The 21,849-nt window shown below is 45.1% G+C and overlaps 1 protein-coding gene across 2 annotated transcripts in view; it reads left to right on the plus strand.

Moving 5' to 3' along the window:
• The window catches only part of ACBD3 (acyl-CoA binding domain containing 3), a 41,610-nt gene extending 28,216 nt beyond the window's left edge, over window positions 1-13,394 (plus strand). The window contains exons 5-8 of one of the 2 annotated variants that reach the window (XM_059145296.1): window positions 523-697; window positions 5,208-5,394; window positions 7,510-7,806; window positions 11,253-13,394. In XM_059145296.1, the coding sequence (XP_059001279.1) occupies window positions 523-697; window positions 5,208-5,394; window positions 7,510-7,806; window positions 11,253-11,464 (871 nt within the window). In that variant the 3' untranslated portion in view covers window positions 11,465-13,394. The remainder of the gene's footprint in view (window positions 1-522; window positions 698-5,207; window positions 5,395-7,509; window positions 7,807-11,252) is intronic. The other variant, XM_059145297.1, reaches the window with a different exon arrangement.
• The last annotated feature ends 8,455 nt before the right edge of the window (window positions 13,395-21,849 follow it).

The raw sequence follows: 21,849 nt of genomic DNA on the forward strand, positions 1-21,849 counted from the left end.
ACTATACTGACACTTACCAGGGCCGCTCGTGACAGGTTCTGGTTACTGGGTTACTATCTTGCCTCCTCCTAATGTCTGGGTGTTTAGGGAGCAAAGCTGTGGCCAGCAGCTGAATGTCCCCTCAGCCCCACTGTGGATGGCAGTCACCCTCTCACAGCCTCCTGCTGGGAGGCTAGGCTGCCCCGGCCTGCCTGACCATGTCCTGGCTCTTGCTGCTCCCAGCCTTGTGATCACGGGCCAGGTGGCGATCACTGGCACCACCTCCCGTCCGAAGACGTCCCTCTGCCTCGCTCTTGGGCGCCCAGTGGCTGAGTGCCTGTAGGTGCTCCGGCACAGGTATCAGCCTCCCTCTCGTTAGTGAGGAGCAAGAGGCCGAGTGTCTGGGCCCGGGGCACATGATGGCGGGAGATCCTTTCCGCTCCGTCCTTTCGTAGAGGGACGGTGACAAATGAGGCACGAAGATGTTTCCTTGCCGCAAGCCTTGGCCAGCGGCCGACGCGTGCGTGTTCCTTGCTGTTGCAGGCAGCAGATCATGGCAGCCTTGAACTCACAGACGGCTGCGCAGTTCCAGCAGTACGCAGCGCAGCAGTACCCCGGCAACTTCGAGCAGCAGCAGCTCCTCATCCGGCAGCTGCAGGAGCAGCATTACCAGCAGTACATGCAGCAGCTCTACCAGGTGCAGCTGGCCCAGCAGCAGGTGTGCGGGGCTGGGGGCCGGGGAGGCTCGAGTACGCGCTGCTCCCACCAGCTTCAGGGGATGAAGTTGCTCCTCCGATAGAGGACGTGGAAGCCAGACACGGCGGGACCTCTGCTCCTTTGTCCCAGGGCATCCGGGGTCATGTGCACCAGGTGTCATTCCAGTGAGTCTGGCGGAGACTCTGTTGCTGGTCCTGGCACCGTGAGGAATTGGGAAACTTGTGTTCCTCCAGGCTCTCATGGGCCGAGGCAACTGTCCGTGGTAGGACCTGTCCCCAGAGGCTATTGCCTGGTTTTGCAGACTGATCCTCTTGATGTTTGCTTCGGGTGCCGGAGTGAGACCGCGCTCCCCTGCACCACAGTGCGGGCCCCCCCAGCTCCCCACCCCCACGTACTTGGCTTCCACGAAGGAGTAGGTGGCTCGGGCTGAGGAGCGTGGGATGAAGAGCAGGGTGACACTTGGACTCGGTCCTGGCCTTGCCATTGTCATGCTTGAGATCCGACAAGTTACCTACTGCTCTGATTGTTCTGCCTTTTCTCTCACTGAGGAGGAATGGGGTAGAAAATCCGGTACTGGTCCCGCTCACCTCCCTGAACTCTCAGAGGACTGAAATGAGAAGAAGCATTGGTCTGTGGAAGTGTTGTGTGCGTACGGCAGATCACTGATCTGTGTTCATTTTTCACACTGGGCAGAGGCACTAATGCCTTCTGGGGAGTGAATCTGGTGAAGTTTTACTTCCTAACTTTTCACTTAGAAAGTAGTTACGATCTGTCAAACAGGCCAAGGGAAGAAAGCGTGTGTCATTGTAGTGCTCGGCATTTCTTGTCAGATGAAGTGGTCTTGGTTGCTCTGCCAACCTCTTTAAATTCTTTGAAAATTAATATCCTTACTTGAAATACCTTTTCCCTTGAGTCTTTAGCATGAGTGAGAAGTTAAAAAGCACGGCAGATTTTGTGTTGTTCCTAAGATGAAAAAGATGTCAGGCCAGAGTTTATTCAAGACAATAAGTGGCTTTTCTGAGGGATTTTTTTCTCTGTCCTCGAAAGCCTATTTCTTGAGCGTACCACCCCCTCTTCCTGCTTGTAGCACTGTGAGATGGGATTTGAGATGATTTTCTGCTAGGAGAGCTCACACGCCCTGCCCTATTTTTAGGTCATTTAGTGAGAACGAAATTGGTCAAGTAGGGCAAACCGGGAGTCTGTGGAAGTGAAGGGTCTGGAATTCGTAATTTAGATTACAGTGATGGAACTCGGTTTTACACGTCGTTTGGTGGTCTCTGGGCATGGAGAAGGAAAGGCACCAGGGAAGGAACAAAGAAAACTTCAGTCCTATAAAGTAATTTTTTAGTAAATACTGAGCAAAATGACAAAATGCTAACACTTGTTCACTTGGAGGTGTGGTAATATGGGTGTTTGTGCCCGTACCTTTCTGTGCTTTCAAAACCTTCCCAAGGTACAGATGAGAGATGATGTAAATAAATCATCATGATCTGCTGTCTGTAATAGATGTATATTCTTGGGCAGTGGGATCCCCAGGGGAGTTGTTCACTGTGCTGGAGGGTTTCGAGTGTGGCCGCTCTGGGCCTGCTGACCATCCCCAGAATTGCTTTTCTTGCAGCCCTGTCATGCAGGGGAGTGTTCTGAGTGTGCCATCATGTTTTGGCTCTATGCACTTTTTCTAGAAGCTGTACTCTTTCTAGAAAACTCTTGGGGAATGACGGAGAATCTAGGCCTTGGAAAGAGGTATTTTAAAATCTTACATGTGTTACCAGCCTGTGTTAGCTGCAGAAGAAAGCATTGCTGTTCATGGAAGTAATTGGGTTGTAGATGATATGTTACATGTGTGTACAGATACGCAGAAATACATCATTATCCCTGAGCCATGAGAGTATAAAGGCTTTTTTCCTGTTATTTCTTTGTTTCATTTTTTAATTTTTTTACTTTTGTAAATATAAGTTCACTTATGACTTTCATGTTTTATTTACTTATTTTTTTTGAAGATTTTATCCATTCGTTAGAGAGAGAGACCGCGCAAGCAAGGGGAGCAGCAGGCAGAGGGAGAGAGAGAAGCCAGTTCTCTGCTGCGCAGGGAGCTGGATGAGGGGATCGATCCCAAGATCTAGAGATCATGACCTGAGCCACCCAGGCACCCCAGACTTCCATGTTTTAACTTAGAGTTACTTAAATGCCCAAATGGTCATCAACAGTAAAACGGATAGATTTTATATCTTCACAGTGGAATATCGTAACAGGACAAACAAACAAAATACAGTTACTTGTATAACTTTATGGATGACCCTTGCAAAAATAATGTCGAGTAGAAGAAGCCAGACACAAAAAAGAATACTTATTATATGGTTTCATTTATATAACGTGAAAAAACAGGCAAAGCAAGTCTGTAGTGTTTTTTTTTTTTCTTTTATTTGACAGATCACAAGTAGGCAGAGAGAGGGAGGAAGCAGGCTCCCTGCTGAGCAGAGAGTCCGATGCGGGGCTCGATTCCAGGACCCTGGGATCATGACCTGAGCTGAAGGCAGAGGCTTTAACCCACTGAGCTACCCAGGCACCCCAAGTCCGTAGTGTTTTAATTAAGACAGTTGTTACCCTTGCAGCACAGGTGGGGACCGTGTCAAAAGGAGGATTCTGGGACACATATAATGTCTTGACCTGGTTGCTTATGTGGGTATGTTTGTTTTATGAAGAATGATCAGTCTGTATATTTGTATATTATTTGTGCACTTTCTTTATGTGTAATTCAAAGTTTCCCCAAAAGTTGCTTAAGTAACAACACTTAGGTATGTCTAATAATACTAATATCCATCTTGTTAGAGGAAAGAAATGTCCCCAAATAGTTGTCCTTTGTGTTTAACATGTTTTCACTCTTCCATTTTGACTTGGGACATTTTTATGAATGCACATATTTTAATTATAATTATGTAAACAGTGATGAATTTTCATCAAGAATGTATTTTGAGTACTCGCTTCGGCAGCACATATACTAAAATTGGAAGAATGTATTTTGACCTCCATTTTGTAAGTCTGTTTAATTTGTAAGTTGATATTTTTTATAACACCATTAATAGTTTTCAGTTCAATTGTGATGCTTTTTTTAGTTTATGGTGAAGATTTCGTTAATTGATTATTTTTGTTCATATCAGAGTAATTGCCCATATTTGATTTGTTGATTACTTTGGGGCCCCATATCAGATTTTACTAGTTACAGCTTTTGCCTTTGTGAGTTTTTCTTTGTGACCATTTATTTCTACCAAGTTTAATTTTCCAGTTTCAGATTTTATGTATCTGAATTTTATCAAGTTTTATTGTTAGGGTTTTTTTTTAAAGATTTTATTTATTTGACAGGGAGAGAGATCATGAGTAGGCAGAGAGGTAGGCAGAGGCAGAGGGAAAAGCAGGCTCCCTGCTGAGCAGAGAGCTCAATGAGGAACTCGATTCCAGGACCGTGGGATCATGACCTGAGCCGAAGGCAGAGGCTTAACCCACTGAGCCACCCAGGTGTCCCTATTCTGTTGTTTTTTGTTTTTTGTTTTTAATTTTTTATTTTATTTATTTATTTGACAGAGATCACAAGTAGGCAGAGAAGCAGGCAGAGAGAGAGGAGGAAGCAGGCTCCCTGCTGCGCAGAAAGCCCTACTCGGAGCTCCATCCCAGGACACCGGGATCATGACCCGAGCCAAAGGCAGAGGCTTTAACCCATTGAACCACCCAGGCGCCCCTGTTCTGTCGGTTCTTTTTTTTTTTTTTAAAGATTTTATTTATTTGTCAGAGACAGAGGGAGAGAGAGTGTGCGAGCACAGGCAGACAGAGAGGCAGGCAGAGGCAGAGGGAGAAGCAGGCTCCCTGCCGAGCAAGGAGCCCGATGTGGGACTCCATCCCAGGACCCTGGGATCATGACCTGAGCCGAAGGCAGCTGCTTAACCAACTGAGCCACCCAGGCGTCCCTGTTCTGTCGGTTCTAAGAACAGATGTTACTGTGTTCAGTTTTTGCCTTTAATTGTATTTGGGTTTGATGATTTATATCTAATTTTTCCTGGTTTTTCTAATATTTCTTAGGTCAACACACACGTTTTTGTCCCTGAAAATTTTTCATGATTTTTAGCTGTTGGCTTGATACTGTCCTACTAATACTCATCATAGACAGGATAAAACTGATAAAGTCTATTAGTAATTTTTTAAAAAGATTTTATTTATTTATTTGACAGTGAGAGAGAGCACAAGCAGCAGGGGGAGCAGCAGGCGGAGCAGCAGGCAGAGGGAAAAGCTGGGTCCCCGCTATGCAGGGAGCCCAATGCGGGACTCAACCCCAGGACCCTTGGGATTACAATCTGAGCAGCCGCTTAACTGACTGAGCACCCCCAGACGCCCCCATTAGTAATTTCTTGCAGCACAGTGTTCTGGTAGGACAAGAACATGGGGTCAGAGTGCCTTCCCGGGTGAATGTGCCATTCTTAGCTGTCTTGGTCAGTGTGTCTTCACCATTTCTCCACTTGTAGGCGGCCTTACAGAAACAGCAGGAAGTAGCAGTCGCCGGGGCTTCTTTGCCCGCGTCCTCAAAAGTGAATGCATCGGCTCCAGGCGATAGGATGCCAGTCAACGGACAGGCCAGAACTCACACTGACAACCCAGAAAAAGAAATTGAACCAGAAGCTGCAGAAGCAGCTGTGGAGAATGGACCAAAAGGTATGACTTGGCAGATACGTGGGTCTGTCCAGATGTCATAACTGAGGTTCATGGGAAGTGAGTCAGGAATCCGGCTTGCTGGCTTTGGAGCACATTCTGGGAGAGTTGAATGCTTTTGTACCATTTTGAGTCTGAATCTGGTGCTTCTGGTGACCCTTAGCAAAGCAGGGAAGAGCACGTCAGAGGACTTTAGGATACCTTGGGTTGTGGGTTGGTTATCTGTTCCTATGTGACAAATTATGCCCAGATTTGGCAGCTTCTGGTAACAGCGTTTTAGTATCTCACACAGTGGGTGAGATTCCTGGGGTTTTGGGAACTGAGGAGCAGCTTAGCCGAGCGGTGGTGCTTCTGGTCCCAGGAAGGTTCATTCGTGATGCGGGCCGGAGCTGAAGTCAGGTGAAGGCTCCATGGGCACCAGAGGCTCTGCTTCTATGGTACTTTCCTCCATGACTGGCAGGTTGGTGCTGGCTATTGGCAGGAGGCCACAGTTCCTTGACCTGTGAAGCTTCTCCTTTGGGCTTAGTGTCCTTGACGCAGTGGCTGGCTTCCTCCAGAAAACACGATGCGAGGGACCAAGACAAGTGGTGGTGTCTTTCATGCTCTAACTTTGAAAGTAGTACATCATGCTGGCACCATATTCTGTTGGCCACACTTACCGACCCTGGGATGTTGTGGGTGGTGACCTCCCGAGTCCCTGAACACCCAGATGGGGATCACAGGGTTGGGGGCATCTTGCCTACCAAATATTGCAGTATTTTTTGAGACAAAAGTACCAGAAGATAAGTTAGTGTTTTCAAAGGTCTAGCTTTTTATGTGCAGCTCATTTATTCCTTCAGCAACTGACTGAAGATTTTCTGAGTGCCAAGGGAACGGCACGAGGCAGAAGGACACACGAAGTGTAAACCATAGCCGCGTACGAGTTAGTGTTTTCAAAGGTCTAGCTTTTTATGTGCAGCTCATTCATTCCTTCAGCAACTGACTGAAGATTTTCTGAGTGCCAAGGGAACAGCACGAGGCAGAAGGACACACGAAGTGTAAACCATAGCCGCGTACGAGCTGTGCTTCGGAGAGAGGCACGCTGTAGGTTGAGAGCTTGTGATGTAAGGACTGTGACCGAGTCACAGGGGTCAGCAGAGGCTTCCTGGGGGAGAGACGTCTGAGTAGAGAGAGCCAAAGCAAGGCTAGGCACTAACTTAGGAAGGAAAAGAGCATAGCAGGGCTGGTGGTCTGGGTGGCGGTATGGTTCTGGGTGAGTGGTGGTGTGCAGAAAGTTGGTTTCAGACATCTGTCTTGTCTTTTTAGAGTAAGTAACAGAAAACTGCTTTGGATAAGACCTTGAAGATCCCATTGTTTAACCTCTCTTCCCTTTTATCCTTATAAGAATTTATCAGGGTTTTTTTGTTGTTGTTTTATTTTAATAATCTCCACACCCAGCATGGGGCTCAAACCATGACCCCAAGGTCAAGAGTTGCAGGCTGAACCAGCTAGGTGGCCCAGGTCTCCCAGTATTTTCAGATGAATCTTTCGTCGAAGGTTCTGTGAGCGCGTCTGACAAACCTGCTGAGGGACTGCTCATGCAGAGACGAGGCAACAGAACTTTCCCCTTTTCTGTTCAGCCCGCAGCAGGACCGTCCTGTCCAGATTTTTCTGTTTCTGTGAGCTCCTTTAGAATAGCCCCTGGAGCTTTGGGATCCACAGAGGTCGAGGCTTTTATTTTTTTCTTGACAGAGAGACTGAAGTAAAAGCCCAGCTTTCTTTTTGTGGATCCAAAAGTGAATTTATTCCTAAGTCCAGAGATACCCTTCATTATTAGGTTTCCTTGGTACCAGCTAGGAGGTTTCCAAAGTCAGTCTTAAATCCGTGCTCATACCTAATCAGAGTGTTGAAAAAAATCACTTCTATGATTGTGGATTGCGTGTGTTCCTTGAGGTGTTGTGCTGACATTGGTAGAAAGTTCAGGGGGACGCTTTGCTGGGGAGCCCGTGTATTCTTCAGGTAGACTCGATGGCAGGTGGCGCCTCACTGTGGCGGAGGGGGGGGTTCCTGTGTGAGTTGGCCACCTGCTGCAGGCGAGGGCTCGTCCTCTTCAGCGTGTGTAATTCCTGTTGCCTTTAGACTCTCTTCCAGTAATAGCAGCTCCGTCCATGTGGACACGCCCCCAAATCAAAGACTTTAAAGAGAAGATTCGGCAGGATGCAGACTCCGTGATTACAGTGGGCCGAGGAGAAGTGGTCACTGTCCGAGTCCCCACCCACGAAGAAGGATCATACCTCTTTTGGGAATTTGCTACAGACAATTATGACATTGGATTTGGGGTGTACTTTGAATGGACAGACTCTCCAAACACTGCTGTCAGCGTGCATGTCAGCGAGTCCAGTGATGACGACGAGGAGGAGGAAGGTAGAGCCCGTGGTCCGTATTGACAAGTCCTGGGTTGTGTTGGCAAAAATGGCATGGTTCCCGTGTTAGCCACCCTTATGCTTCCTGATTAACACTTTCTAGACAGGGATTCATCTCTTCATAAGTGGGAACTCAGCTGAAAAGGCTGGGAGACAGGCCAGCCTGCCAGGAGGGACTGGGGTCCAAACATGACATTGTTTTAACGCCGGCAGGTCTGTCTGGCAGTGTGTTACAGTACTGCTTCCTCAGTACGGTTTTACTTCCAGCATTTTGTGTTGGAAAGCCAAATGTGCAAGAGCATTTCAAAAAATTTTAAAAGAGCAAGCAAGAAATTCTGCCAACTCTGGAATTTATTCAAATTTACAATTCTGTTATTAGCTTTTTAGGTCGTTAGTCTTAAGATTTTTTTTTATATAAATACAGAAACTCTTACCAGAACATCGTACCTAAAAGAAATGCCAGCTGTTCTTCCCCATTTTACACGAGTATAATTTTATATTTTCTCTAAGTAGACAAAATGGAGTGTTAACCAGAACAGCCTAAATCCTCCTGGTTTAGGAAGTAGGTTATAAAATGTATGCATATTAATGGAGAAGATGGTCTCCTTAATTCTGTTTTGCAGAAAAGGTAGAGCTCAAGGCTTCGGTCCATACCTAGTGAGCACTTGAGTTCCTGGGTTGGTTTGGCTGAGGCTGGTGTGGAAGGAGTGCCCTGGCCATGGGACTGGAGAGGTGGCCTCTGGTTCTTGGGACTAGCTTTTGGGTGATGTGCAGAACAGCTGCTTGTGCTTGAAGATGGTTGGTAGCGCTTCCCAAAGATTGCATCAGGTTACACTGGAAGAGGCAGTAGTCAGAGATTTGTGGAGGCAGGCTAGATGTTCAGTCCGCCATCAAGGCGCGCAACTGGATCTGGGCCCTACGCGTGCCGCACACCAGGCCCTCTGAGGCCACGTGTGGTGACACGTGTGGGCCTGTGTTATTGAGGAGCTGCTTTGTCCCGCGGAACTTTGATTTCTGCCGCTTTTATCTCTGAGGACCGGAGCCAGGTAAAGCCTGGCCCACAGACCCAGGAGTGAGCAAAGAGCAAAGCAGAGGCAAGAGAGACCCGAGCAGGTGTGCCCCGACGCCCATGGCAGCTGCCCCTGAGCAACATCAGGGCTGGCGACTGGCCTCTCTGATGTGCTACAGGGACTTATGAAAATCAGACTGCAAATGTCTAGGACAGGAGATGTGTGTGTGTGCTGACCATTGTACCACTTAGGAGCTTTGTGGCTGGTGTAGAAGGCTCTGCTCAGAAGCACGTTGGGGTGATCTGTTTCCCCTGGCTTGCCTGGAGAGTCTCCAAAGGGAGGTTGTCCTATTGTGAACCCTCTGCTGACTGTTGTTTCTGGGCCAGGGATTGGGCGGGGCACCAGTGAACCCCGATGGGGTCCAAAGCCTCTCTAGAGGCAGGAGTCATGCCGCATCCTTGATCTTTGCTCTCCTGTGTGACATGCCTCAGATGGGAATGGGCTTACTTGTCCTCACGCCAGGCCTAATCATAAAATGATTTCCATCTAAATCTAAGCTGTTAATACCCCTGTGTGAGCCGAAACAGCAGTGAGGATTTATTGCTCCCAGGAGTTGTTTGCAAAGAGTGAGCATAACTTTATCCTTTTTGAAGATTTAGCTCACAGACTGTGTGTGTCCCCATGGTTCCTGAGGAAGGCTACCGTGCCACTGTGTCTTGTCCCCGCAGTGCATTTTATGGGGGTCCTTTTAGCTTGGATTAAGATGGAAGAGCAGTCCAGTCTTTCTGTTTGTTGCTTTGGGTTTTTTTCCCTCCATTGAGTCTTGAAAGCTACAGGAGTTTGTTCTCTCTGCAGAAGTGTGACTGTTACCCATCTTCCTGCTCTGATTGATCCTGTCTTTATTGCTGCCAGGTCCCAAGTCTTTGCTTAACTTGATGAAAGGTGCATTGCTCATCTGTCCTAGTAACCTTTAGTTTTGCAGGTTTTGAACAAAATCTGGGTCTTGAATACCAATAATCTGTTCATGGATATTTTTTTTTAAGATTTTTTTAATTTTATTTTATTTATTTGACAGAGATCACAAGTAGGCAGAGAGGAAGGCAGAGAGAGAGAGGAGGAAGCAGGCTCCCCACCAAGCAGAGAGCCCGATGCAGGGCTCGATCCCAGAACCCTGGGATCTTAACCCTCTGAGCTACTCAGGCACCCCTGTTCATGGATGTTCTTAAAAACAATAGTTTGCATTTTGAATGCAAAACTCTGCATTTCTCATTTGCAAATGAAGGACATTTAAGTATTGCTGTGATGAAGCAGATCTGGTTTGGGTCTATTTATCAGAATGTCATTTGCTTTTTTTTAAGTAAACTTTTTTATTTTAGAATAATTTTAGATTTATAGAAAAGTTGCAAAGAGTTCCTGTGTACTCTACATACAGTTCCACTTAATGTTAACACCCGTTTATACTGCGGTACGTTCATCATCACTAATGAATCAATGTAAATACATTGTGATTGGCCAAAGGCCGTACGTATTCAGATTTCCTTAGTTTTTATCTAATGTTCCATGATCCCAACCAGAATGCCACATTATAGTTAGTTATCCTGTCTCCTTCAACTCCTCTTGCCCATGAGAGTTTCTCAGACTTGACCTGTTTCAATTCCTTATAGTGACCCCTGACAGTTAACCGATGTTGTCAGAATTCACTCTGCCGTGTTACGGACCCGAAGGTCTTTTATCTTCCATGCTGCGTATTCCTGACCTGTTTGCATTTGATATGCGGAACAGGTTTTAAGCTGGTTTGTAATTTCTCACTCCTGTAGGTTTCCAGAGGTATTTTTTTCCTAACCGCATATCAAAAGTTCAGAAACTATTAAGTGGGACAGACGTAGGATCAGAGCTCCCTTTTTGCTGCTGGGGTTGTTTCTGGGTTGGCACAGGCCTGTAGCAAAAGGTGTAGATTTTCAGAGTGTCTCTGAATGCCTGCCTCTCTACTATGGTTTCCTCATTTTACTCTCTGACGTGTACAGAACATGATAGTCCTCAGGAGTTCAGTTGCCCCTTCCTAAAACAGAACTTTCATGTTGTGAGGAAGAGGACAAGAGCATCGTTTTCCTTGTTGCTCAGACAAGCAAGGTTCCGCCTGGTGGGAGGAGCGAGGACTCGAGTGGGTGTCCCTGGGGAAGAGTGGGGCTCAGACGTGGGAGCAGTGGTAAGAGTCAAGGGGGAGAGAGGTGCTGGCTGCTTCTCCCACCAGGTAGCAGCTGCCGAGATACAGGAGTGAACAAATGAATGAAAGACGAAACCGGGACGTGCTCATGGGCACATGCATTGTAGAGTGGCTCCAGAGAATTCCTGAGGAGCTGTTTCTCAGAGGAAGGACGGGGTTGCAGTGCTTGAGGCAAATGTGGTTTTCCCAGTTCTGTTCACTGACGAGTCTCATTCTGTCTCACAGAAAATGTCAGTAGTGAAGAGAAAGCCAAACAGCATGCCGCCAAGCCTCTGCTGGACGAGATCGTGCCTGTCTACCGGCGGGACTGCCATGAAGAAGTGTACGCCGGCAGCCACCAGTACCCAGGGAGAGGGGTCTACCTCCTCAAGTTCGACAACTCCTACTCTTTGTGGAGGTCAAAATCCGTCTACTACAGAGTCTATTACACTAGATAAAGATGTTGTTACAGAGTCTGGAGTCTAGGGCTGGGCAGAAGACAGCATTTAGTTTGGAATTTCTTTGGACTTTTCTGGAGCATTGCAGTCAGTGTTTATCCTGTTGATTTTGGTCTGACGGCTGGTGGACTCTTGTTGGAGCTCAGGGTTCCCGTGAGACCCTTTAGCATTAATACTCTGGGGCTCGGGGGATTCCTCAGAGCCCTCCAGCCCTTGGGTGCTGCCCACCAGAGTCACTAACGGATGCTGAAGTTCCAGGAGCTATGCGTTAAATCTTTAAGGTCTCCAGAATAAAACCTCCCCACGTTGACCCCACCTGGCTGATGGTGAGTCCGTTGCTGCCTGCTCCATGTGTCTTACGAGAGCCCATAGTTACAGGGACCGCAGATAGGACGGCCTCATGTCAGTAGTCTGCCTGAGGTGCAGCTGACTTTGATGAAGGTCATCATTTTTAAAACTTAAAAACTCAAGACCTCACGGATGATCATAGACAGATTGCCTCAATTCAGTTTTGTTCTGAACGACCCAGATTGTTTTTGCTTTGAGTGCAGCTGTTAGTTCACAGTTGTCGTACAGAGAATTACTTTCTGAGATAATCTTAAGAATGTTCAAAGCTGATTGATAATTGAACTATCAAGACACCTAGAACACCTCAGACATCCGTCTCAGCAAGCCTGTGCTTGGTCCTTTGCTCTTCCTCTGGTACTCACTCTACCAAGTAACAAAAGCAAAATTAACTCATTTTTGTCTCGATTGGGCTTTGTAGAGCATCTCAAATTAAAACCGTTTTCTACACAAGCATATAGGTAGGGGTTTTGTAAACTCAAATTGGCACCTACTGAAGTAAAATATATAAAATCACTTAAATGTAATTCGCTGTGTGGGGAATAACATTGCACTAAATGGAAATCACTGCCAGAGACAGTCCATTTTCTTTTCATGTGTTAATACTTAGGCACAGACCCTATACGATTCCAGTTTGGAATTGCTTACTAGAGAGAATTGGAAACACATATGCCCATGCTTAAATTTTTTTATAGCTTTAATCTGTATTATGTCTTTATAGCTGGGAAGAGGTACACTTTTTTTTTCCTTACTGAAAACAAATATGGATTAATTGCCTCACGTTTGTATAAGTGATCGACTAGTGTAGAGACTCTTGTTTTCATAAGGGAGTGTGGTACAGCTAGAAAGCGACAAAGACGGCAATACACACGTAATGTTACTGTATGTTGTTACTGAACTACTTAGATTTTTACAGTTTCAAATCATACATCACTTCTTGTAGGAGGGTCTCCGTTGATTAGCTGCGTTATATACAGTTCCCTGTATAAGGGGCTGTTGGTTTGTGTGTGCTGCATTTCTGTTTTTTAATACCTGGTTTTGTACATACCTAACTCTGTTCTCTTTTGGTTATTTGGAAACTGGATTATTTTCTCTCCTAAGCAGTGCTTAATTTGTGTTTTTTTTTAAATTTTGATTCACTAGTTCCAGCTCAGAAGTGTCCACACTGTTCTGTCCAGAACACTTTCAGGCTCTCCGTCAGCTCTCGTGTATATATGGTATAGAAACCATGGCGTTAGGCACTTCTTGGCTTTTTTTTTTTTTTTTTTAATGAGAAAATACTGTATTTAAAATGTAAAATAAACTTTTAAAAAGCAGGCACTAATATATATTTCTTCCAGCCTTTGATTACAGATGTGTCCTTGCACATGTGTTAAAGTGAATTATCTTCTAAAAATATCATTGTTCTCGGGAGCAGTGTATGTCACTTTACATAAGCAGTGGTTCCTGTCATGTGCTCATGTCAGAACATTTTTTGGTTTTAAACTTTTTTATTGCCTTTGGCTGTTGATTAGTACAGTACAAGTGCGATTTCAAAAAGACCTTGAGAATAATATATTTAATCAATTAAAATGTTTATCTGTAATCCGTTGACGTTTCATTAATACAGTTACTCTCTGAAGTGTTAGTCCTGTATTTCCTCATTTGGGAAGGATGAGAAGAAATGGCTCAGAAGATCTTTTCTGTTTTAAAAAGTTTAACACCAACAACAGACTCTTTCTGACTGATCAGTTTTTGCTGGGAATTGCCCCAGTGAGTTAGGATACATTTTAAAGTTTTCAGTCTGCTGGGTGGAAAGGAAAGCACTGACTTCTTATTTAAAGGGACTTGTGATTATTTTCCCTACACAGCCACGTGTGTAGCTTATTTCTTGAAGTTCTGGGACCCCCTGCCCTGAAATCCTTTCTGAGGTCTGGCCCCTGCAAAGCAATCAGTATAATGTGGAGTGCCAGAAATGGTTCTATAAATGACCCCCCTGAAATACAGGCTGACTTGGACCTCAGATTTTGTTTGCTTGTGGGAGAGACAGAACAAGCTGGTTGTCTTGGGGTTTTATTGCTGTGTTGGGATACCATGAATGCTTAAGGAGTACGTCTTGGAAGCCATGCCACTGAGTTTGTTTTTTTGTTTTTAATTTGACAGAGATCACAAGTAGACAGGCAGGCAGAGAGAGAGAGAGGAGGAAGCAGGCTCCCTGCTCAGCAGAGAGCCTGATGTGAGGTTTGATCCCAGGACTCTGAGATCATGACCTGAACTGAAGGCAGAGGCTTTAACCCACTGAGCCACCCAGGTGTCCCTCTTTTTTTTTTTTTTTTTTTTTTTTAAAGATTTTACTTTATTTGACAGAGATCACAAGTAGGCAGAGAGGCAGGCAGAGAGAAAGGGAGAAGCAGGCTCCCTGCTGAGTAGAGAGTCCGATGTGGGGCTTGATACCAGGACCCTGAGATCATGACCTTAGCCTAAGGCAGAGGTGGTTAACCCACTGAGCCACCCAGACCCCCCTACCATGCCACTGAGTATTGACCATCCACCTTATGGAAGAGGAGAAGCAAGCCATTCAAAATCAGAAGTGATGGCTAAAATTCATTGGGGGCTCCCAAGTGCAGCAGTCTGTGACCAAAACTGGCTTTGCGTCGTCTTTTCCCAGCTGAGCTCAGCTCAGCACTTCCATCAGCACCCTGAAAATGTGTGCCTGTAATCTCCTTGGGAGAGAGCCAGTCTGAACTTTATTTCAAAATATGTATTAATCGGACTTGGGCTTTTTTATCTCACATGTATTCACTTAAGATTCTTCAGCTTGCTCATGGAGAGCTTTTTTTTTTTAAAGATTTTATTTATTTGACAGAGAGAGATCACAAGTAGGCAGAGAGGCAGGCAGAGAGAGAGAGAGAGAGGAGGAAGCAGGCTCTCTGCTGAGCAGAGAGCCCAATGCGGGACTCGATCCCAGGACCCTGAGATAATGACCTGAGCCAAAGGCAGCGGCTTAACCCACTGAGCCACCCAGGCGCCTTCCAATACCCTTCTTTGGAATAAATTACGTGATCCTTATTTCAGGTGCTTATTATGTTGCTTGATTTATTTTGTAATGAAAGAAGCATTAGCTCCATTCTTATTAGTTGACAGGCCACTTTTAATAAGTTTGCTTTGATTAGGATAAACGAAGTGACTGACTTTTCCAGAACTGATCTTGGCGTTTGGTTTCGAGCCATCAAATGTCAACTTCTTGTAGTTTCACCAAAGTCTTGAGCATGATTGCTCTGTTCGGCTGAGCCCCGAACTGCTGACTTACTAGTGAGTCTACGGAGAGAGCGAGTCCAGATGTGACCACACGTGCTAATTTTTTTCACCGTTCTTTAATGTGCCATCTGTACACTTCTAACTAATGGTTTTTACTCTTTACTGAAGTCATGAACTTAAATACCTCCAGTTGAGGAAATGTAACTTTTTTTTTGGTGTGGCAGAATAGAGAGATGGAAACATGTTTCTCACAAGGTCTGCATTTTGCAACTTTGAAAATTCCAGTCTGCGCTCATAGAAAAATTTCCCTTTTACCAAGTAGAGGTCTACTCTGTCCTTTTAATCTGCTGTGTTTCTTCTGTAGAGTGAGGTTTTTTTTTTTTTTTTTTAAAGATTTTATTTATTTATTTGTCAGAGAGAGAGAGCGAGCACAGGCAGACAGAATGGCAGGCAGAGGGAGAAGCAGGCTCCCCGCTGAGCAAGGAACCCAATGTGGGACTCCATCCCAGGACGCTGGGATCATGACCTGAGCCGAAGGCAGCTGCTTAACCCACTGCGCCACCCAGGCGTCCCTGTAGAGTGAGTTTTTGACCATTTTTCTGTTAATTGAACATTTTAGGTTCCTTGTGATTTTTTTTTTTCTTAAGTGGCGTGCCAGTGAACACTCTTACATGTCTTTCTGCACGTCTGCATGAGTTTTTCAAGAGTAGATACCAAGAAGTGGAATTGCTGGCTGACACGGTCTGTGCACTGTGTATTTTCATAGACCTGCCGTGTTGTCCTCCAGAGTGGCTGAACGGATTTCCCCTCCATCTCCGGAATGTTGCAGAATACTGCTTTCTTCCCTGACTTCATGTCACCAGACTTGTCTTTTTTTTTTTTTTTAAGGTTTTATTTATTTATTTGACAGAGATCACAAGTAGGCAGAGAGGCAGGCAGAGAGAGAGGAGGAAGCAGGCTCCCTGCTGAGCCAAGAACCTGATGCAGGGCTCAATCCCAGGACCCTGGGATCATGACCTGAGCTGAATGCAGAGGCTTTAACCCACTGAAGCCACCCGGGCGCCCCCAGGCTTAAGTCTTGAGTTAAGACTTAAGTCTTGGGCAATCTCATGGTTGAAAAATGAAATTCCATCTTCATGTGTGTTTCCCTGATAACTAGTAAGATTAATCATCATTTTTGTTGGCCAGTTGTATTTCCTCTCCTATTAATTGCCTGTTTGTGTCCCTCTACCCATTTTACAATTAGATAATTTTTTAAAGATTTTTTTTTAATTTGTTTATTTGACAGAAACAAAGTGAGAGAGGGAACATAAGCAGAGGGAGAAACGGGCTTCCCGCTGAGCAGGGAGCCCAATTTGGGGCTCGATCCCAGGACCCTGGGATCATGACCTGAGCCGAAGGCAGTTGGTTAACAACTGAGCCACCCAGGTGCCCTCAGTTAGATAATTTTTGTATATATTGATTTATTAGCATTAAATATATAGTAGCTTTTATCATTAATTATATATAAGTAATTTCTGCCAGTTTATTGTTAATCTGTCTTTATGGTTTTAGGTCTGTTTATAGATACCTATGTTTGGTCATAGACATTATAAGCTATATCAATTTCATTCAGTTTTTTCTTTTATGACTTATTTCCATATATATATACATACTTATATATCTGCTTCTAAACTCTGTTCCATTTATCTGACCACTTATGTGCTATTACTATAAATTAGTTTCAAAATATTTTTTTATTTTTATACAAGGCAAATCTCCCTTTTTTTTTTATTTATTTGACAGAGAGAGATCACAAGTAGGCAGAGAGGCAGGCAGAGAGAGAGGAGGAAGCAGGCTCCCTGCTGAGCAGAGAGCCCCCTGTGGGGCTCGATCCCAGAACCCTGGGATCATGACCGGAGCCGAAAGCAGAGGCTTTAACCCACTGAGCCACCCAGGCGCCCCAAATCTCCTATTTTTTGGATGCTTTTTCTTATCCATTTTTGAACCTTTGTTCTGTATGAATATTTAATCATTAGCCTGTCATATATCATGAAAAGTCTTAACGGGATTTACATTGGAGTTTTGCATGACTTTCTAGGTTGATTGAGAGAGCTTACATTGCCTTTATGAGAGATTGGTAGTGGGGTACCTGGGTGGCTCAGTTGGTTAAGTGTCTGCCTTTGCCTTGGGTCATGATCCTGGGATTGAGCCTCACGTTGGGCTCCCTGCTCAGTCAGGAGTCTGCTGCCTCCTCTCCCACTCTCCCTGCTTGTGCTCGTTCTCTCTCTTTCTCAAATAAATAAAATCTTCCAAAAAAAAAAAAAGACTGGTAGTTCCACGCTCTTTTTTTTTTTTTTTTTTTTTTTTAAGATTTTATTTATTTATTTGTCAGAGAGAGAGAGAGAGCAAGAGTGAGCACAGGCAGAGTGGCAGGCAGAGTCAGAGGGAGAAGCAGGCTCCCTGCGGAGCAAGGAACCCGATGTGGGACTCGATCCCAGGACGCTGGGATCATGACCTGAGCCGAAGGCAGCTGCTTAACCAACTGAGCCACCCAGGCGTCCCAGTTCCACGCTCTTTAATGGTATCCAGTAACAGAGACGGAAAGCCAAACAACCCTTACACGGTCGTCACTGGCATTATTGGTTAGGAGGCCGACTAATGTGGGACATAAAGTGGTTCAAATAAGATAGTCCGAGCTTATGAAGAGGCCAGCGGAGGCAGGTGGTACAGGTCGGGTTGGTTCCAGGGTTTCGTGAAACAATTGAAAGCCCCAAGTTCCTTTAATTCTGTTTCTCTGCCATGCTAGAGGATGGGATTCTTTTGTAATCATGGTTACAAGCAGGCATGCCAGGATCACATCGCCCGCCCTCTAGGGCATAGCGGGGTAGGCAGGGACACATGCCCATTTTAAGGGGAGAACCCTTATTTCTGTTCCATCAGCAAGCAATTCGTCCCAGGGCCCTCTCCGGCAACAGTGTCTGCTGGGTGGTCACGTGCCCAGCCACGACTTCGAGTGGGTGTGTCTGCTCTGAAACAGGCATGGCTTCCAGCGCACAGGCTGCATCTGTCAGGTGAGTTTTGATATCTGTATCCCCATTACAAGAGTCCTACTCATTTATTGGGGAACTTTTAGATCATATGCAAAGACGAAAAGAACGAAAGTAAAATGATAAACTTCCCACAAAGAATAGTTATCATTTGGGAACTTCCTTCTGGTGTTTTTTCTTCTAATTTTCACTTCTAGAATTCTATCATACAAGAAGGTAGAGAGCATAGGACGAGTACCCGTTCCTACCACCCACACTGGTCACACTGGTTGTTGTTTTTGCCTCAACTGCTCATCAGATTTTGTTGAAGTAATAAAAGAGGAATGAGGGAGTTTGAGCAACATGTCACGTTTCCTGATGACCGTCAGCTCGCTCTTCTTCCCAAAGATAATCGTCACCCTGATTCTGAGGTTTACATAATATTGTTCATTGCCAGAAAAAGGCGATAGTATAGTTTTGCAGAGTGCTTTTGAATTTTATATGCAATCCAAGGAAAATACATTTATACATTCTCGCCTACCTAATACACTCTATGGCTTTTGTCACTTAAAATCTAATTTTGCGGGGGCGCCTGGGTGGCTCAGTGGGTTTAAGCCTCTGCCTTCAGCTCAGGTCATGATCCCAGGGTCCTGGCATGGAGCCCTGCATGCCCCAGCAGTCCTCCTCTCTCTGCCTGCCTCCTCTCTGCCTACTTGTGATCTCTGTCAAAAAAATAAATAAAAATCTTTAAAAAAAAAAAAGCAAACAAACTTATTTTGGTAATCTTCCTATATCAGTACGTAGGAGCTTCAACGTGGATTTGTTTTCCATTGTGTTTGGTGAAAATCGTGCAGTTAACCATTTTAAAGTGTACGGTTCAGGATGCCTGGGGGCCTCAGTTGGACAAGTGTCTGCTTTCAGCTCAGGTCATGTTCTCTAGAGTCCTGGGATCGAGAGTTCTGCATCAGGCTCCTTGCTCAGTGGGGAGTCTGCTTTGCTGTCTGCCTACCCCTCCCCCTCTCTGACAATTTTTTTTTTTTTAATCTTTTTTTATTTTCTAAGATTTCACTTATTTGACAGAGACACACAGTAAGAGAGGGAACACAAGCAGGGGGAGTGGGAGAGGGAGAAGCAGGCCTCCCGCCAAGCAGGAGCCTGATGCGGGGCTTGATCTCATGACCTGAGCCGAAGGCAGATGCTTAACTGCTGAGCTACCCAGGTGCCCCTAAAAAAAAATCTTTTAAAAGAAAAAATAAATAACCAGTGCTCATCACATCACATCCCCTCCTTAATGCCCAACGCTCAATTACCTTCCCTGCACCCACCTCACCCATTTCTATGTCTTTGGAGAAATGTGTGTTCAGATCCATTGCCCATTTTGTAAAAGTGGGTTGTCTTGTTATTTAGCTGTTTAAGTGTCTTTTGTATATTCGGAATATTGAACCATTTTTATATGTGATTAGCAAATAATTGCCCCCATTCTGTAAGCTGTCTTTTTACATTCTTGATAATGTCCCTTGATGTACTGAGGTGTTTCATTTTTATGAAGCCCAGCGTATCTTATTTTTTCTTTTATTGCCTGTGCTTTGGGTGCCAAATCTAAGAATCCGCTGCCAGATCCAAAGTCATGAAGATTGACCTCTGTGTTTTCTTCTAATAAGAAAAGCTTTTGGGGGCGCCTGGGTGGCTCAGTGGGTTAAGCCGCTGCCTTCGGCTCAGGTCATGATCTCAGGGTCCTGGCATCAAGTCCTGCATCAGGCTCTCTGCTCAGCAGGGAGGCTGCTTCCTTCTCTCTCTCTCTGCCTGCCTCTCTGCCTACTTGTGATCTCTCTCTGTCAAATAAATAAATAAAATCTTAAAAAAAAAAAAAAAAAGCTTTTGGGGCGCCTGGTTGACTCAGTGCATTAAAGCCTCTGCCTTTGGCTCAGGTCATGGTCTCAGTGTCCTGGGATCAAGCCCCGCATCGGGCTCTCTGCTCAGTGGAGAGCCTGCCTCCCTCTCTCTCTGCCTGCCTTTCTGCCTACTTGTGATCTCTCTCTCTGTGTTAAATAAATAAATAAAATCTTTTAAAAAGCTTTCTAGTTTCAGGTCTCATATTGAGGTCGTTGATCCATTTGGGGTTTAAGTTTGTGGATGGGACGGGGTCCACAGTGGGCTCGGGGTCCAGCCTCATCTCTGGCATGTGGCTAGGTGGTTGTGGTAGGAGTTTGTTGAGGAAACTGTTCTCCGTTGCGTGGTCTTGGAATCTGTGCGGAGATCAGAGGTGTTTGTTTTTGGCCTCTGAGTGGGATTTACCACCTCGCTAATGAAGGAGAGTTAGGTGGTTCCAATTTTTTGCCATTAAAATTTTGACCTAAACAAACACATAGCTATATCATTTTGCATATGTACCTTTGTATACTTTCATCTTAAATCTCTGAGATAGATGCAATTTTTTTTAAAGGGGGGAAGGGGGAGATGGAGATGGAGAATCTTAGGCAGGCTCCACACTGAGCAGGACTCGATCTCAGGACCCTGAGATCATGTTGTGAGCCCAAACCAAGAGTCGGGCATTTAACCGACTGAGCCACCCAGGCACCCCTGATACTTAATGTTGCTATCACGGATTATCTTTTTAAATATTAGATATGTAGTGAGGTTTATTGATATTTAAATTATATACAGTAAAAGCACACCTTTAATTTATGCTGTTTGATGTTACCATGCCCGGACATAATGCTTAAAATCGGTCCCTTTCCCTGCCTTCTGGAAACCGCTGATCTGATTTCTGATGATTTCTGACCCTGTAGATTTGCCCTTGACTGACAGTGAAACATAAATGTGATTATATAGCATGGAGCTGTCTGGCCCTGTTTCACTTGGCATGATGCTTCTGAGAGCCACCCATGTTGGTGACCTATCAGAGTCCCGTTTCATTGCTGGAAAGTAGCCCATCGCCTGAGCATGCCACACTTTGTTTATCCGTTCCCCTGTTGTGGTGTGGGTTTCTCCAGTGTGAGGTAATTAGAAATAAAGCTGCGGTAAACATTCAGGCATCTGTGCGGACATAGGTTCTCATTTCTCATGGGTTTATATCTAGGAGTCAGTTGGCTAGGTTGTAAGGATATGTTAAGTTTTTGTGGGTTTTTTGGGTTTTTTTTAAATGAATAGCTAAGCTGGTTTTCAAAGTATTGTGCCATTTTGAAGTTCCCAGCAGCATTGTTGGGGGAGTTCAAGTGGCTTCATATCCTTACTAGCATTTTGTATGTCAGTTTTTTAAACGTTAGCTATTTAATATATGGTGTCTCATCATGGTTGTAATTTGTAGCTTCCTAGTGACTGAGGTGGTGTCTCTGTTCATGAGTTTATTTGCCAGCATCTGTTATTTGATGAAGTACCACGTTCATATCTTTTACCCTTTTTTGACTGCACTGTTTCCTCATTATTTACTGGGATGAGTTCCTTACATTTTGGGGTGCAAGCCCTGTATCAGGAATGTGTTTTTGCAAGTATCTTTTCCCTTCTTTTGGCTTGGCTTTTCGTTTTCCCAACAGTGCCTTGTGATCTCTGTCAAATAAATAAAACCTTAAAAAAAAAAAATAGTTCTTTCTTGCCAGTCTTTATGACTTTTATTTCTTTTTCTTGCCATATTACCCTGGGTAGGACCTAGGACTCCAGTACAGTGTTTAAAAAGAGTGGGAAGAGGGACGCCTGAGCCACACTGCGTTCGGCTCTCAGGTGTCAGGATCCAGGGTCCTCAGATCTTAGCCCCACTAGTTTCCTCTCGAGCTCCCCCTCTCCAGCTCCCCATAGCTT

Source organism: Mustela lutreola, chromosome 14 (genome assembly GCF_030435805.1).
Source record: "Mustela lutreola isolate mMusLut2 chromosome 14, mMusLut2.pri, whole genome shotgun sequence".
In the NCBI taxonomy this organism is placed as follows: Eukaryota; Metazoa; Chordata; class Mammalia; order Carnivora; family Mustelidae; genus Mustela; species Mustela lutreola.